We start from the raw sequence: 16,825 nt of genomic DNA, 5'->3' as shown, positions 1-16,825 counted from the left end.
TATTAAAAAAAAAAAACCGCTACCAAATCCTAGAAGAAACCATTAATCAATTTTATTAGCCTTCTCCCTTGAATGTTTATGTACCTTGGATGGAACTGTCTTCCTTGCATAAAATATATGTGAGAGAGATCCCAGAGGCAGGCAATAACAGAGTTCATCAACTTTTTTAGCTAAGAACAAAAGCAGTTCCTTGGCAAACGCTGTCTGATCTCTTGCCCTGCCCTGTGATCAAATTTGCTTAACACAACAGCACGCCAAACCATATTTCTTGATTTCTTTCACATATACCTGAATTATATATAGCCTATACTTATTTGGTTTTTGGCCTTCGGGGATTGGGGACTAACTCTACAGCTCAAAAGTCAAAACACCACCAGATTAAATTGACAGAAAAATGATGTGGTGGTGGAGTTTATTGACCAAGATAGCTTAAAAATTAGGCAATCACTCATCTGTTGAATAATATATATGCCAAATCAAGTGACATCAGCTGGCATACTCTCCAATTCAATATGCACGAATGAAGTTCAATTTATAATTTGTCTGAAAAAAAAAAAAGTGAGAAAGTCAAATAAAAAATTTTAGATGCCTGCAAACAGTAAGTATCTCAATGAAAATAATTGGCCCCTAAGAGATTATAACCCACTTTCAAATCTCTTTTAATTCACAGCACCATGAATAGAATTGAGGCTTTTTGCCAAATAGGCGAACTTGTTCTTCTTTTTCGACATGGGTAGTCAAGTCTATGAAGAGATAACCAGAGCTTTTCTTAATTTAATAGCTATGAAAGTCTTCCAATGTTTTTTTTTTTTTTTTTTTTTTTTTTGCATTAGATGCAATCTCTTCCTTGTAAGAAAAGCATGCTATGTAGCAAAATGCACTCATTTTTAATCAGAAAACTGAAACAGTCCTAAGCATATAAATAGGCGAACAATCGTGTGATCTATTTATAAAATATTGGTCTCTTTGTTATATTGATTAGGGTTCAAATCCTAAAAGCATTAAGTACAAAAAAAAAAAAAAGAATGATGCAAGAAAGGAATAGCAGAAGACAAGAGCAACGGAACGAACTTCCTATACAGATGCTGTAATCTGTTCCTTGAGTTTTATCAGTTTGGAGGTTGAGTTGAGCTGGTGGCTGACAAAGGTACAGCAACAAATTTAAAAGACAAATAAAATCAAACTCTCCCATGCGAAAGTACCCTGCTTTGCTCAAAATCATAATGAAGAATGAACAGCCAGTTCAATCTGGTTCCAAAATATGTCTAAAAATCATTAACTAATAAACACAGAGATCAGAAAGTAGATTCAGAACAGGAATCATGCCATTGGCAAGCTAATAGATATAGTCAAGTTAAATTTGCTTCTTAAATTTCATCAGGGCAGCAACTCTAAGATGAAAATTCAATGGCCCATTTCTATACAACTCCACGCTTAACCCATGCCTACTTATCAAGATTAGATGACAAATCCTTCTAATATTGCAGAAATTTGTCATATTCCACCAATATGGTCTCCTTCATTAAGTCATCAATTTCACTCAAATGCAAGTTTTCACATCAATCTTTTAAGCTACAGTTCCAGACTTCAAGGCCCAGCAAAAAATCATTTTCTCCATGAAAAAAAATGTACTTATTTCACTAAGGAACAGCAGAATACCAGAATTAAAAATGTTATTCATAACAATAATCAAATTAAGTTTGAATCTACGACCTTTACTGTCATAAATCCTTCTAAAATAAACCCTAATTTGTTATCATCTCTAAAATATTGAAGCATGAACTTAAAGTTAACTTTTTTTATCTTAAGAATTACTGCTACTATTTCTTTACTCTCAAACAAAGATGATACAATGTACCAAAAGTGAAAAACAAAGATGATAAAAAAACATTTAATTAATCAAAGGATTCTTAAAGATTTTGATTTTTACAGATAAAGGTAAGAAGGAAATCCTTCAATAACCAAATTGGCGACAGGTCGAGTTGAGACGGATTATTATTTATCTCAAATTTGATTCGATTTTATATATGTTAAATCTGAATCCGATCTGATTCGATTTGAATTTTTTTTAATTTTTTTCATACATGAATTTAACTCAACTCGATAATGTATAAATTATATCCGATCTGATCTGATCTAAAATTAATAAAATATTATTTTTTAAATATAAATATTTAAATATATAATTAATTAATTAAAAAATAATTTTTATATAATATCAAGTTGAGTCGAGTTTATCTAAAATTCAAATTCGATCTGATCCAACCCAAAACTCGATTTAAAAAAAAAAAATCAACTCTATAAAATCGAGTCAAATCAAAACCCGTCGAAAACAAGTTGAGTTGCCGACCCTATTGTCACCTAACATGAAGTAAATTTATTAAGAAGTCTCCCATGTTCCTTGGATGGTAGGTCAAGGAGAGATGTATAAGGTGAAACCTAAAACCTTAAGAAACTCTTAATTAGTTGAATTTTTTTTTCTTTTGGGATTTTCTTAATTAGCTTAATTAAACAAGTGAATTATGTGATAAGAATAAATTTTATATATTTTTAATATTTCTATTTCTTACTTAAAGTCAAATTTAAGCTTGAAATTCAATAACTTTAAAATTTATCAATTAATTATACAAAAATAAATATAAATTAATTGTACCCAATTTGTGCAAAAAAATTAGACCCCAAAAGCATCTATTAATATTGTTTTTTTTTTTTTAATTTGGTACTAATAAGTATTTTGCATTATAAATCACTTTAATATTTTTCTTAAGCTAAAAAAAATATGCATATATATATTATATCATTATCAATTCAATCATCATACAGTACAGTGTCCCTTCATATTTCTTTTTTTTTTTAATTAATATGAACATCATTAGAAAAATACAATGATGGAAATATATAACATGTTTAAAAACCATTGAGAAAGAGAGATGAAATCCAGAGGCAACTTGCCTCTTTGGTGTTAATACATAATAATTAAACCACATAGAATAAGTCTCTCAAATTCCTATTAAAGAGGAGAATGTTACATGGATGGTCCCTTTGAAAATCATGCCTGAAAACAACACCTAAAATTTTATTACATGTGAACAAGTTGAAACAATGACATTAGATAAAAAAAAAAAAAAACTCATTTATTTTGTTTAATATCCAAATAAATCTTTAAACTTTATTTCAAAATATAAATAAGTTTTCGATCTTTTATTATATGAAATTAAGATTATAAAATTTTATTTTATTATAATTATACTTATTAAATTTTAAAATGAGATGAGTAATATTTAATTAATAAAATTTTTTAAATAGTACCTCCTTAGATATTTATTATTTAGCTCATACAAATGAATTTAAATAACTATTTTTATAAATTAAATCATCCAATTAAAAAATATAAATAAATAATTAAATATTTCATATCATCAAATTTTAATTATAATAAAATAAAAATTCATAACTTTAATTCTATACAATAAAAAATAATAAATTTATTTACGTTTAGAATAAAATTTTAATTTAATCTATGGGTAACAGCTATCCTCAAAATAACTTGTATTGTCACTTGTTTTTTTCTTCAATTTAATCTATTATTACATATATAAAAAAGTAGTACTATGTCAGTTAGAAGAGATTAAAATTATTTAAAAAAAAAAAAAAAAAAACAGATATCCTTGTCGCTTTCCAGTTCACGTTCTGTTGTCTTCTATTTTAATGCAACCGGCAAATTTTATATAATAAATGTTGAGATTTTTCATTAAAAATTTGTTTGGACAAATCTCATGTTTATATTTACGGTAGGCTTTATTTTATTACAAAAGCCAAATATAAACCATCACCGTCCGATTTTGTCACATCATGCGCACATGGGGCAGATTAACCTATCAGGATTTAATTATTTGTCACATTCACGTCATAAATTGGTCATTTATAAGTATACAATGAACTTTCCCATTTTTTGCAATATCCAAAAAGCATGTAATAAGAAATATATTAACTCGAAAATTGTGATCTGAGATTTGATCAAAAGATCACTTTTCCCTCGATTTCTCAAAAGCCTTATTATCCTATCAAAAACTGAAAAACCCAGATTCCCTTTTCTTAAAATTTCTTAACTTTTTTATTGTTGAACTGCATTCGACTTCAATTTGGTGGCTCCAAGAGTTGTGGGGGTGCTTGTTCTTTTTGAAGTTTTTTTTTTGTTGAGTTGTTATCAAGTAATGAAGTTTTAAGTTTTTGTTTGTTGGTTGGTTTGATTGTTTTATAGGGTGAAGTAAAGTTTGATGAGAGGAGTGAATTGGGGTTGTTAATAAAGAGACAATGACTGGAGGGTCATTGGGGATTCGTTCTGGGAGTTGTGGGACTTTGGACAAACAGCTGCAAAACGGAGTTTTGCCAATTCAAGCGCCTGCTGCAACAAGAAGTAAACCTTCTAAAATGTTTAAGGAAAAGGAGACATTTGTTCATTGGATCTGTAAGTTTGCTGGCCGCAAAAAGGTTGGAATGTTTCTCCTTTGTGTCGTCTCCGCTGCCGTTTTTGTTTGGGTCTTATATGTTGGCAAAGGTTGGTTTTTTTTATTTGTTCTCTATTTCTCTTCATTATTGGATTGTTCATAGTGAATTTTATGAACGATGTGATAGTGAATTAATGATTCTTTGGCAGGTTGTTCTGATATTTTGATGAAAGAAGTGGAAAAAAACTTTGTTTACTTTTTGTAGTAACATTGATTAGAGTTTAGTTGTAACCTTATCATCTGTAGTATTTCGGTTTTGGTTAGAGTGTTTGAATTAAGTAATGGGCATCTAGAAGTTTGCTCTCTGAACTCTATTAAGTTGAGAATATAGTGCCTGCCCACTCTCTCTGGAGGAGAATAATGTTAATGATTCAACTCAATTGAATTGCTTTTCTTCGTTGTCAATCTTGAAATGTAGTTTTAAATTTTTATTTGATTCACTGTTTCTTACTTTTTTTTAGTTTTTGATGATGGTTAAACCAGGGATAATTTAATTTGCTTCCCTCCTTGTTTTGATTTCGGATTATGTCTTTAGCTCAAGCTGGTTTCATTTTCTTCTTGTTTTGGACTTCTAGCTGCCAATTAGCTTTAGTTTTGTGAGGATATGATATGCGAATTTGAATGTATTGTGTGGCCTGTTTACAGGTGAAGATCAAGAAAGTGACAATGCCCCTAAGGTAAATGATAGCTTGCCTCTAAATAATTCTGGATCGCCCTTATTAAATGAAGTACAAAGTGTCAGAATAGACAATTGGACATCTTTACCAATCAGTGTGGAAGGAACTGAAGTTGGGGTAATGCCCCCTCCTCCTCCTTCATATTTTCTGGGCTACACTCTTCCTTCAGGGCATCCATGCAATGCTTTCAGTTTACCCCCTCCACCAGCAGACAAAAAAAGAACAGGACCACGTCGTAAGTTTTCTTTTGTTTTGTAATTTTTTTTTTCAATTTATTTATTTTGGATTTTGTATTTTAATATTGCGAGTTCAGGTTTTTCCCCATTGAAATATAATTTCTGAGTTTTCTTGCTTGTTTATGCATAGCTTGTCCCGTATGTTACCTTCCTGTGGAGGAAGCTGTTGCCTTGATGCCAAAAGTCCCATCATTTTCTCCGGTACTTAAGAGTTTAACATATATTTATGAGGAAAACTTAAATAAAGAGACAGAATTTGGAGGTTCAGACTTTGGTGGGTATCCTACTTTGAAGCAGCGGGATGATTCATATGACATAAGAGAGTCAATGAATGTGCACTGTGGGTATGGTTCACCTCTTTTTTTTTTTTTGGGGGGGGGGGGGGGGGTTAAAATTTTAAAATGAACATGATTTGTTATGCTTAATGTCTTAAATCATATTTGCTAGTATTTTCAAAAGAAAAAAAAATTCATATTTTTTAGCTTGTCAATTTAGTATTTTGTTTGATGCGTGGTGTGCATTTGCCAGATTTGTCAAAGGAAGCAAACCAGGCCATGGGACAGGATTTGACATTGATGACAATGATCTTCTTGAGATGGAGCAATGTCATGGAGTGGTTGTTGCATCAGCAATATTTGGTACCAAATTTTACTATATTTATTTTATTGTTCTATTCCTTTGTTGAAGCCACTGAATTTTTATTGAATAATCCAATTCTTTTTCAGGAGCTTTTGATATCATACAACAACCAAAGAATATTAGCGAATATTCCAAGCAAACTGTCTGCTTCTATATGTTTGCTGATGAAGAAACAGAGGCTGATTTGAAAACTAATGGTGGTTTGGATGAGAGTAAGAAGATTGGAGTATGGAGAATTGTTGTGGTGCGTAATCTTCCTTACACCGATGGAAGGCGCAATGGAAAGGTAAATGTTTAAAATGTGGACAATATGTCCTTTGAGTTTAGATCAGAGTTAGAAAATCCTGAGTTTAGCATATGACAGTGAATATGGTCTGCATTGCTTGATTCATTCTCTAAGAATGGGAACCAAGAAGTTTCATTTGGTTTTGACGTAGCCTTACAGAAAAGAATTTGAGATAAGGCATCAACTTGATCCCACAATATCCTTCTATATGTTAAATGCATTTAAAAGAAGTTTTATCACGTTTCACTCATGTTATGCCTGTAACAGATCCCAAAGCTTCTACCACATAGGCTGTTTCCCAATGCTCGTTTTTCATTGTGGATTGATGGGAAGCTCGAGCTTGTTGTTGATCCATTTCAAATTCTTGAGAGGTACTTGGATTTTCTGTCCAGCTTCCAAAATTTTATAAGATTCTTAAGTCTTTATGTGTTGAAGTTACACTAGATTAAATGATATCTGGATGTGAGTCTAAAATCACTCTGTAATTACTGTCATGAATACTGTGATGTTCAAAGTTTTGGCTCCTGTTCCATAGTTTTCTGCCAACTTAGGAGTTTAGCTTTTCTTGTGTCTTTTATTTTAGCCTGTTTCAGGGCCAATGCTTGTTTATTCTAACTCTTTCAAGTCTTTCTTCAGGTTCTTGTGGAGACAAAATGCTACTTTTGCAATTTCTAGACATTATAAACGCTATGACGTGTTTGATGAAGCTGAGGCAAATAAAGCTGCTGGCAAATATGATAATGCCTCCATTGACTTTCAGGTTGACTTTTATAAAAAGGAGGGTTTGATCCCATATTCTGAGGCTAAACTTCCTATCACAAGTGGTAGGATGCAAGACAATTGCTCTTGTGTTATTTTGTTTTGACTGTGCCTCTTTCAGCTTTAATGAAGTTGCTTTATTGGCTGGCCCTGCAGACGTTCCTGAAGGATGTGTAATATTGAGGGAGCATGTTCCTATTAGCAACCTCTTTACTTGTCTTTGGTTCAATGAAGTTGACCGTTTTACTTCCAGAGACCAAATTAGCTTTTCAACAGTTAGGGATAAGATTGCGGCAAAGACAAATTGGACTGTGAATATGTTCTTGGACTGTGAAAGGCGCAACTTTGTCGTTCAGGTATTTATTTATCTGTTTTTATTTATGTTTTGCATTCTGAAATATGCTTAAGTAATGTAATGCTGGAAATTTAGCAAATTGATGCCCTTTTTCAGCTAAGAATCATTTGCTACAGTTTAGTTTCAATCTTACTACATCACAACTAATTTTTCACTTACAGATTTCTGAAATTGCATGTGTATATGGAGGAGCACTTCACTGTCTCCTGAACCTAATTTTATGCGTTTGTTGGTGTTTTCTTTGATGCCAATGGCAGCCTCTGTATATTGCAGCAGCTACTATCTTTCCATGATGATGAACTTAGAAATCCTAATTGAATCTCCAAAAATTTTTATGCTTGTTTTCTTAATGGAGGGTTGTAATCTTATTTGTTCAAACAAGCTAAAAACCCCTCATTGAATCTTCAAAATTTCTAGCTTTTGTTATGCCTCACTATTGGTAACCTGTGATAACTGATTCTTTCTCCCTGTGCATACTTTGGAAGTTGCTACCATTCTCATCACATCCATCTAAGGCAAGGATTCATTTCTTGCATATCATAAGATTGTGTCATGAGCATAACATGGCCGAATTTGCATGTAGGATTTGCTAGAACCTGCAACCTAACCATCAAATTTTACATCAATTATAAATCTTCATTTCTCTTGAGCTACCTATTATGGTTCTATTTCTTGACTCGGCCTCCCTCTCTTCAATGTAGCAACATCATAAGGAAGTTTTAGCGCGCTTGGCTCAGATGGCTCCTCCTGCCATTTATCCACCACCACCACCAGTGCTATCTTTGCCCAACGATCCACCTAGAATCTTTTCACTTGAAACTTCAGGTGAAAGTATTGTTAGTGCTCCACTAAGGAAGTTCTCACCAAGACGTGGAAGAGATAGGAGGTCAGGTTCCAGGCGCCATAGGAAAGCTGGCAAGGAAATGGTTACAAGTTAAAGTTTTTGTCGAGGCAAATTACCATTCTTTTTCCTCCCCACTTGCAGAAATGTTCATCCCTGGGGTTGGAAGATCAAGCAAGAGTATTGTAGTTCTGTTCCATAAAAACTACAGTCCATCCAATTTTTTCCTTTTCCTTTCACTTTGGCAATTGTCTATTTTCATTATTTTTTGTTGTATATATAAAGTATAGTCCCAAATAATTATTAATATATATGGGGTACCACCAACATCCTCATGTGGTAACCCTTTTTTTTTTGCTTCACTGTATTGGGACTCAAATTATTTAATAGCCATCTTTATGTTCTCTCTTCATTGAAAGTCAATAAAATCTATGAAATTAACCTCAGCATTTTCTTATCTAAGAGTGTAAATAATATTAGTATTTATAAATTATTTAAATTTGACTAGAATAAAATTTAAATTTAATTTAATTATTATTAAGTTAAATTTAAATAATTTAATTTATTAATCGAATTAAATTTGAATGTTTTTATATTCAATTTGAGTATTTTATAAATTTAATCAAATTTTTATTATTTTAATTAATAAAATATTTTAAATTTGAATTTGAACATAAATAATTAAATTTTTATCAAATATAAAAATTAAATTTATTTTTATTTATTAATCAATTATAATTAAATAAATTTAAATAATTTAATTTTTAGTTTGAATTAAATTTAAATTAAAAAAATTTAAATCAAATTTTAAATTACAAACTTCGAATTAAATTTAAATATATATTTAATAATATATCGACTCAAATTACACGATGCCGTTGCCCCGTTCTTATGGTTTCAATTTGCTACATTTCTCTGACAGATGGTTTTATTTAACCCACGGAAATGTACCTGTCGGTACTCTTAACTGCCACGTGTCCTTAAAAGGACAAACAGATTTTTAACATCTTAAAGTGGGTCCCACCAGATCCTTATCTTATGTGAAGTCCGGCCAAGGCAGAATCTTCAATGACAAAGTCACCGTAAAACTAAAACTCCTTTTCCTCTTCTTCTTCGCCTTCCTAAAATGAGATTGAGGTCGGGGTTCTTTTACACTACAACCATGCCTAGTTTAACAAACCCTTAACAACCGTGCAATCGAATTTAGAAAGAAAAACCAAAACCCACGAAAATGTCAACGACATCATCATCACCGTCATCGTCAGCCTTCTCGGTGATCTGTCTGCTCCACTCGGTGATCGCCTTGTCAAGCGGCGCGCTCATGATGTTCCACATGAAGGAAATCTACACCTTCACGCATGGGATCGAAACCGCCACGAGACTCCTGGGCTCGACCCCACATGATCAGCTCCTGATCCGGACCTCCGATTCTTTCTCGGGTTTGCTCTTGTTCGCGATTGGGTTCTTGCTGTTCATGGTCTCTTCCGTTAAAGACAAAGAGTTCCATTCGTTCTTTGCCAAAGGTTGCACGGTTTTACATGTTTTCACGGCGATGTGGAGGTTCTGGTTCGAGAGAAGGGTTGAGGATTTGGCTTGGGATTGGCTTAGGCAGACAGTTGGCGACATTTTGTTGGCTCTCTCTTGGGTATTCTTTTTGGTTTACTCTTGGAGAGAAAAGTATGATTAGGTTTAATTCTACTGGTTAAACTTACATTTTCTTTTTTGCTGCTTTTTTTTATATATATAGTTTTTGGTGCTTTTGATTTTGTAATTTGGTGGTGTATATTCTGTGAAGTTCAGCAATGTGTGTCCTTTTGAAATGTGGTGTAAGATTATGGGTATGAATCAGAATTTGAGAAAATTTTCATCTGTTTGCTTTATTTTCACTTGAAATGATACATATGCAGATTGTAAATCTTTCTTTCTTGGTATTTTTTGGGATAATTGTCAAACTATTGGCATCAATGTAAAATGGTGATTTGTGAATGGAAGTTGAAGCGAAGTCCTTTTGTTAAGGATTAGTTGCTGAGGAAGAATACAAGTGAAAGAGAGGTGGGGTATTGTAGATAAGGTATCCTATATCTTTCTGTTGGGTTCATAAATTGGTTGCAAATGATTTTGGACATGATCTCTAAAGAGTTGTTTCTTTTGTTTTGCAAATGACCAGATAAAGTTTAGAAACTAGTAAATTGCAGGGAGTTAGGCAGAAATATAATCTATTATGCCAAAAAAAATCAAAGCCATAGCTTGCCTGTGTTACTTTTAGCATCTGCTTGAGGAAGGATGTATGTGAAATCTTGATTTGAATTTGGATATATCAACCGAAAGCAGCCTGAGTTTGAGGAAATGGCCAAGTTGAAGGTCTGTCTTAGATTCTTGGTAGCAAGAAAAAGAAGTGGCAAGAAGCTGTCATGGTACTGAATTTTGAGCTGCAGAGTTCACCTGAAGCCAGTCAGAGTCTCTCATAATCCTTTTAGCATTTTACTTCCATACTAATTTTTTGTCGCCATTTGTTGAGTTGACAAATTTAAATACATAAATTTGTCTCATGAATGATGTGGGACATAAATAAATGCTACTTAAAATATGTAGATATTTTGTATAAAGAGTATGATTATTACTGCTATTATGCTTGCTCTAATAGCATTAATAATCTATTCGTACTCTATTATAGTTGGGCGTCATATGTTACTTGGTCTCAATTCTACTGGACGAACTTCCTCTTATCATGTAGTATAGATTTTCAATGAAATTCTCAATTAATGCTCCCTCAAAAGGTTGTTTGTACTCGGTTCTTTATGCTAAACATCTTTGTACTGTAAAAATAATTTGTTAATTCTTGTTTTTTTTTTGTTCTTTTAGAGTTTTCATCTTCAAATTGGTGCACTGTTAGGCACTCCTCTACAAGTAACTCCAGGTCCTGAGGATGGCAAGAGTAGCTAATATGGTGAAACCCATGCCCCACATCTATTTCTAAGCTTTGGATAAGGATTCCTTTTTTCTATATCTTTCTCTATTCTTCTTATCTCCATTGAAAATTTGTAAAAGGCCTCAATAATTTCAGGATCCCCTGACGAGTTGAAAGGTCCTTTCTATCTCCTAAATACTCTTCATCAGCTGAATGACTGGAAAGTATAGAAGCGTAGATATGTAGCTTAGCATTTCGCTTAACATGGCAATGATGCCAAGAAATACCCCACTGGATCTCAAGGAATGTTGCATAGTCCGAATCATGTTCATTCGGCACTAGTCGCCTCATAGATGGTGGGCGTAAGGAAAATATCCTCCATAAGGATACATCCCAAAGTTCACTGCAGCGTGGTGGGCTGACGCAACCCAGGTAATGGTGGTGAGGATGAAGATAAGATCATTTGGAGTTTGAGAGTTTGGGCCACCAGCTGGCATGGCAAATATCAGCATGGCCTACATTGATAGATTCATAGTACCAGGCGTTGAGTTCTGAGTCTGATTCAATACTACTGCCTCATGGTCGTAGTAATTTACATAGGTTTCAACAAGTTCCTCAATGGCAGACCATATCAGCAACCCATCATTTGCATGTGGGTAGTCTTGGATAAAGTTTCATCCATGTGGCTGTGTTGGGTCTGGTACTGCCATTCCTCTGAACAGTAATGAGATTAGAGTTATATTTTCTGCGAGTGAGATCATTATAAAAATTAGAGGACTAATAATTGCTGCACACAACTTAGGGAATTTACCTTCTAATCAAGTCAGCAGGAAGGCTTTCCATGTCAAAGCGCCACCAATTCTGATATGCAGAAGAAGTAACCTCCATTGAACACTCTGCAGTGGAAAAGAGGGACTCAATTACTCCTCCAGCATTAAAGAGAATCTGACGACCCAGTGCATTTACATCCGTTGTGTATCGCATGTGAGGATGAAGAAGTTTGTAAATGGGATGCATTACACTGAGTTGCCGGTGTGCTGCCATGATAAATGGTTCCAGGCATGCATGAGTTCTCAACCTGTGCAGCCATCAATTCCTTGATTACAATTTATCATTCAGTTTTAGACTTTTCGTTGAAATAAAGTATTAGTGCAAGTAGCATTGCAAATACCAATGCTGAATTAGTTGATGAACACCAGTGTCGTTTGAGCAGACATGGTATTTGCCAAGTTTTCATAACCAGCAGGTGGTGGCATCAACTGGAGGAGTGAGAACACGCTTTGATGGTACATTCTGGTTCTTCTCTGGGAGGCTGAGCTCAATAGCAATTTGCTTTAAAGATCCGATATGGGTCAAGAGGAAACTTGTTCGAGTTGCATAGGCTTTTCTGCTCTGATAAGCATTTATGCAGTTGAGAAATGGAAGGTAAACATTGTGGTAGTCCAATATAAGCTATTTATTCTCTTCTAGTGCCTGAAAAAGAATGGCCATAGCTCAGAAAATCTCATAATCAGTAGATTCCCTATGCAAATTGTCAATCTGATTACGAATTGTACATCCATCAATGTGCAACTAAGCATGGCCGTAGCACAGAAAATGGTTCTGAAAATTTAATCAAACAAGTTGAGTGGCTTTCTTTTTTCACCGTCAATCTTTTCCCTTGCCTATTGTACAGACATCCCATTACGGTGGCATATGATGTGTTATTCTCTTAAGGCTGAATCTTGAGGACCATAGATAGAGGGATCCAGTTTGCTTACTGGTGGAAAGACCTATAGGAAAACACATGTTCAGCAACTTGTCATTGAGTTGTTCTTTCAATACTAGCTAATAGTAGCAAAGTAAGAATTGATCCTTCTCACCTTGAGCTTTCTATGCTTAAGGGATTCATCCCAGCAAGTGTTAGACGTGCCAATTCATCATCTCGTAAGTAACATGATGGAACATCCCATGAAATTGGAGCGGTGTGTTTAGACATCAATTCTATTTTCAATGCATTTAAATTCCATATTCCTACTTGCACATGATAAGACCCATACAGTTTTGATCCGAAAGTTTGATGATTTTATCAAATCTATCTTTGGACGGTCAAACTTGAAAATATTTTGCATACATTCTTTGATCAATCTTATCAAGCATTCTAGGAACCATCTCCCAAAATTCATTCTCTGATTTGATTTCACAGGGTGGACTCCCTTTATAGAGATCATTAATGTCAGACTAAGTCTTGATAACATCACAGTTCATTGAGGCCCGTTTAAGAGAAGGAAATATATTACAAAGCATCAGCTTCCAATTTCCTTCAGCCATTGCTGCTATCTTGAAATCTTCAAACGCTTCATCTCTTGGTACATACTTCAGCATGTATTTAGTCACAGGGGACTCCACAATCTCATCTGTGGCAAAAATCAGCATCTTTAGTGAAGCTCAAATTATTGAAATAATGAAATCAATTGGTAGAAAGATCATTCAAAGAATGAAACATAGCCTGCATCGGTTGGAGGGCGTCCGGTACAGCGCCTTGGATAGGGCTGATCTTTGCCTCCTAGAATTGGCCTTACATATTGAGCTCCTTTATCTGGATGTCCCAAGTCATTATAAGCATCAAAGTCATAAATTCTATCTGACAGAGTCCTAATGCCCTCTGCATTACCCCTTAATTGCCTTAATCCCTTTTCTCTGAGTTCTTTTAGTCCTACGGGCGTGTCATTAGGTAAATATGCCTGCAGCAACCAAAAGAATATTGCAAAAAATTATACCATTTCTGCCCTACACCTATTGATTTGTTCTAAAATTACAGACCAAATTTTGAGAAGTATTGCAACTTGGTACATAAATAAATAGAGGAAATTGAATTGTGACATTATCTTTTTTTTTATGGATTAAATTTGAACCTTGTTAGGAAAGAAGACCCTTTTCTCTGCTGGAACTGATCTGGTTGAACCCAAAAGTTGCAAGCAAAATGGACAATTCCTTCAATGGCAATGCTTTCCAGATAGAACTCCTTTGATATTTCTTAGTCACTAAGATGGCTCCGGGGATACCAAAGCTTGCATCTACCATAAATTGAACTTTGTGGGTGACTTCATCATCATTTATTTTCAGATTTCGGGACCAGTGGAACATAGTTTCCTTGCTCACCTTTGGCTTCTCCAACTCTTCAAAGTTAAATTAAATCACGTTAGAAAGGGAATCAAAGTCAAAATTAGCTAGCACATGACTCAACCGGTGATTACATTAAACCCCAAAGAAAATAATCAAATTTGGCATAAAATTATGTCATTGATAGTCGATCCCCTATCAAACCGTTTCCTTCTCATTTTCCTTTTCTTCCTATTTCTTTGCCCGAACAAAAATAGTAACAAGTTTCATACGTTTTTCTACTAGTACAATATTTTCATTCTTTATTGTTTGTTCTACTAAGCACATCTCAACGCTGGTTTGCTCGTTTTTTCGGGTTGCAGAAAGACATTTGATTCTGAGTTCAGAGTTCAGCCTAACTTATGGAAACTATGGAGAAGTAGGGTCTGGACTTTGGGAAGTGGGGCACAGCTGACACCCTAGGCGATTGTTTCAAACTTTCAATTGCTTTACCACCTATAGCAGATTTCCTGCCTGTATCTTATAAATTTGTCAGATGGATTCAAGGGGCATTTAAAATTGTTTCAAGGTCGTAAGAAGAAGAAGAAGAAGAAGAAGAAGAAGGTCCTATCTTTTTTTTTCTTTTACAGAGTGTTTGAATTGAGGGGAGAGAAAGAAAAAGAAAGTGAAGTAAAGGAAAGGAAAGGAAACAAAAATATTTTTTTTATTTAAATAAATATTTAATTAAAAAAAAGTAAAAATCAAATAATTTTTAATTTTTTTATAAATTTAATTTTTTAATAGCTCAATTTAGAGAAAAAATTTAAAAAAAAGTTAAAAAATTTTTTTTTATAAAAAGATTATTAGGTCTATTATTTTATTAATATTAAAAATTTAATATAAAAAATTTAAATAGATCATAATTATTTTATAATTTTTTTAAAATTATTTTTTTCAAGTAAGTTTCATATATATCTTTTAATATAAAAATTTTTTATAATTTTTTAGTGATTTAATTTTAATGAATGATTGAATATAAATAGATATATTTTTTAAGTTTATGATATATTAAATTAACTCAAAATTTATCAATGAATATCTGTAAAATATTTTTCTACTTCATTTGATTAAAAATTATTGATAAAATAATAATTATAAGATTAGATAAATTAACAAATATATTATGATCTAGGAATATTTTAAAATCACAAATAATAAAAAATTATAATTGAAAAAAATTATTATAATAATTTTTTTTTACTTTTTATTCAAAAAATAATTGATAAAATTTTTTTCATTAATTTTAATTATCCAAACAAAAATTACACATATATATATATTTAAAAAAAAAAATTTGTTAATATTTATCCAAATATCTTCGTGGAGTGTGAAAGCTTTGAAGGTATTATCAATTAAAAAATATAATTTCGTCAGATTGGCAACTCATTGAAATTATTAGAAACCTTGACCGGTGGAGCGGTCATCAGCCAACCCTTTTTGAACCGGTTAGCCTTCCTGTAGCTGCAGGGCCGGGGATTGAACCGTCGCCGCACAGTCATGCAAACTTCATTATGCCCATTGGGAAGTTCTACTCCAAATTGCCATAGGAAAAACAAAAGTAATGACCTGATGTTAACGATAGATACGGGAGGGTGACCAAAAATGTTTTGGTTTGTGCTTACAAATTTCTTACAATTTCTCGACAAGCAAACCATTAATAGAGAAAGAAAACAGGGTGCTTTCTTGGGTCAACTTGAGTGCTAACAAGTTGTAGAACAACACCTCTCTGAGCAGTATGGGCGTCGGAATCTAACCAACGAAAAATCATATCCTTCACATATTTCACGGTGTCATACTTGACTGTAACCAGAGCTGTAACCTCGAGTTGCACTGGAGTTTCAGCCGCCGCCGCTTTAATGGACTCAGCCTTAATATGGGCTGCCATGGGAGTTGCCATCACCTTCCTTACTTGCACTAATGTGCTCTTGCGCGAATTGTAAGGCAAAGAGATAGAAGAAGAAACTCTGTTTTGCTGGTGGCCGTTGAAATGACTACAAACGGAAGATTTTGTAGGGAGTTTGCCCATTGCAAGTGAACCTAGGATTTCCCTGTTTCCTGCCATGACATCTTAAACACTACTCGTGTATTGCAGAAGTAACGTGAAAAGATATGGTGGGACTAGCTGCTTCAAGTCTAACCTGTTCCTGCTTTATATTGCAAAGGGTATCCGATCCATCAAATCAACTAAAACATGTTTTGTCTACTTTCATTTACAGACGACATACGAAATATATCTATCCCACCCTTCTCTCTCTTTTCCCAATCACAATCTTCTTAAGAGTCCAATGAGACGTGGTGATCAAACAATGGTTTTTGTCAAACTTGATCATTAGCTCGATTGAAAATTCTGAAATTCATTATCATCAAAACGAAACTGGATCGTGAAAATTGCTGCCATAACCTTCGGGTGGTGTGTACGTTGCCGTTGTATAACTCAGATGCCACCGATTTGATAATATGTGTTAGAACTCATCT

At 33.5% G+C, this 16,825-nt stretch overlaps 3 protein-coding genes and 1 pseudogene across 11 annotated transcripts; 2 read left to right on the top strand and 2 right to left on the bottom strand.

The window, feature by feature from the left end:
* Nucleotides 1-3,954: 3,954 nt before the first annotated feature.
* Nucleotides 3,955-8,712, top strand: LOC111281177 (putative hexosyltransferase MUCI70). Its single transcript, XM_022868819.2, has 10 exons — nt 3,955-4,166; nt 4,262-4,558; nt 5,154-5,420; nt 5,552-5,765; nt 5,950-6,059; nt 6,147-6,346; nt 6,614-6,717; nt 6,983-7,170; nt 7,262-7,461; nt 8,162-8,712. The coding sequence occupies exons 2-10, from the start codon at nt 4,315-4,317 to the stop codon at nt 8,396-8,398; spliced, it is 1,764 nt and encodes a 587-aa protein (XP_022724554.2). The 5' UTR covers nt 3,955-4,166; nt 4,262-4,314; the 3' UTR covers nt 8,399-8,712.
* A 704-nt stretch (nt 8,713-9,416) lies between these two features.
* LOC111280831 (uncharacterized) lies at nt 9,417-12,853 on the top strand. Of its 8 annotated transcripts, XM_089757173.1 has the most exons (5): nt 9,417-9,988; nt 10,209-10,372; nt 10,469-10,752; nt 11,164-11,248; nt 11,366-12,853. In XM_089757173.1, the coding sequence occupies exon 1, from the start codon at nt 9,533-9,535 to the stop codon at nt 9,986-9,988; it is 456 nt and encodes a 151-aa protein (XP_089613299.1). In that variant the 5' UTR covers nt 9,417-9,532; the 3' UTR covers nt 10,209-10,372; nt 10,469-10,752; nt 11,164-11,248; nt 11,366-12,853. The 8 variants fall into 8 exon arrangements, with proteins under 8 accessions (XP_089613299.1, XP_022724073.1, XP_089613296.1 ...); XM_022868338.2 differs by lacking the exon at nt 10,469-10,752 and having other exon boundaries at nt 9,417-9,946; XM_089757170.1 differs by having other exon boundaries at nt 9,417-9,946; nt 10,209-10,752.
* LOC111280832 (linoleate 13S-lipoxygenase 3-1, chloroplastic-like) lies at nt 11,175-16,005 on the bottom strand (annotated as a pseudogene).
* On the bottom strand, nt 15,889-16,578 carry LOC149510622 (uncharacterized). Of its 2 annotated transcripts, XM_089757178.1 has the most exons (2): nt 16,489-16,578; nt 15,889-16,398 (listed from the first exon to the last, which is right to left on the bottom strand). In XM_089757178.1, exon 2 carries the CDS (start codon nt 16,374-16,376, stop codon nt 16,005-16,007), a length of 372 nt encoding a protein of 123 aa, XP_089613304.1. In that variant the 5' UTR covers nt 16,377-16,398; nt 16,489-16,578; the 3' UTR covers nt 15,889-16,004. The 2 variants fall into 2 exon arrangements, with proteins under 2 accessions (XP_089613304.1, XP_089613302.1); XM_089757176.1 differs by having other exon boundaries at nt 15,889-16,553.
* Between the last annotated feature and the right edge of the window lie 247 nt (nt 16,579-16,825).

Source organism: Durio zibethinus, chromosome 28, assembly GCF_047325235.1.
Source record: "Durio zibethinus cultivar Kanyao isolate XHJ-2024 chromosome 28, ASM4732523v1, whole genome shotgun sequence".
In the NCBI taxonomy this organism is placed as follows: domain Eukaryota; kingdom Viridiplantae; phylum Streptophyta; class Magnoliopsida; order Malvales; family Malvaceae; genus Durio; species Durio zibethinus.
This window is presented reverse-complemented; position numbering and strand designations above follow the sequence as displayed.

Coding starts and splice junctions, on each gene's coding strand:
- LOC111281177 (XM_022868819.2), top strand. CDS start 4,315: ATGACTGGAGGGTCATTGGGGATTCGTTCTGGGAGTTGTGGGACTTTG. Junction 5,421..5,551: donor AAAAAGAACAGGACCACGTC/GTAAGTTTTCTT, acceptor GTTTATGCATAG/CTTGTCCCGTATGTTACCTT. Junction 6,347..6,613: donor ATGGAAGGCGCAATGGAAAG/GTAAATGTTTAA, acceptor TGCCTGTAACAG/ATCCCAAAGCTTCTACCACA.
- LOC111280831 (XM_022868338.2), top strand. CDS start 9,533: ATGTCAACGACATCATCATCACCGTCATCGTCAGCCTTCTCGGTGATC. Junction 9,947..10,208: donor TTTTGTTGGCTCTCTCTTGG/GTATTCTTTTTG, acceptor ATACATATGCAG/ATTGTAAATCTTTCTTTCTT.
- LOC149510622 (XM_089757176.1), bottom strand. CDS start 16,412: ATGGCAGGAAACAGGGAAATCCTAGGTTCACTTGCAATGGGCAAACTC.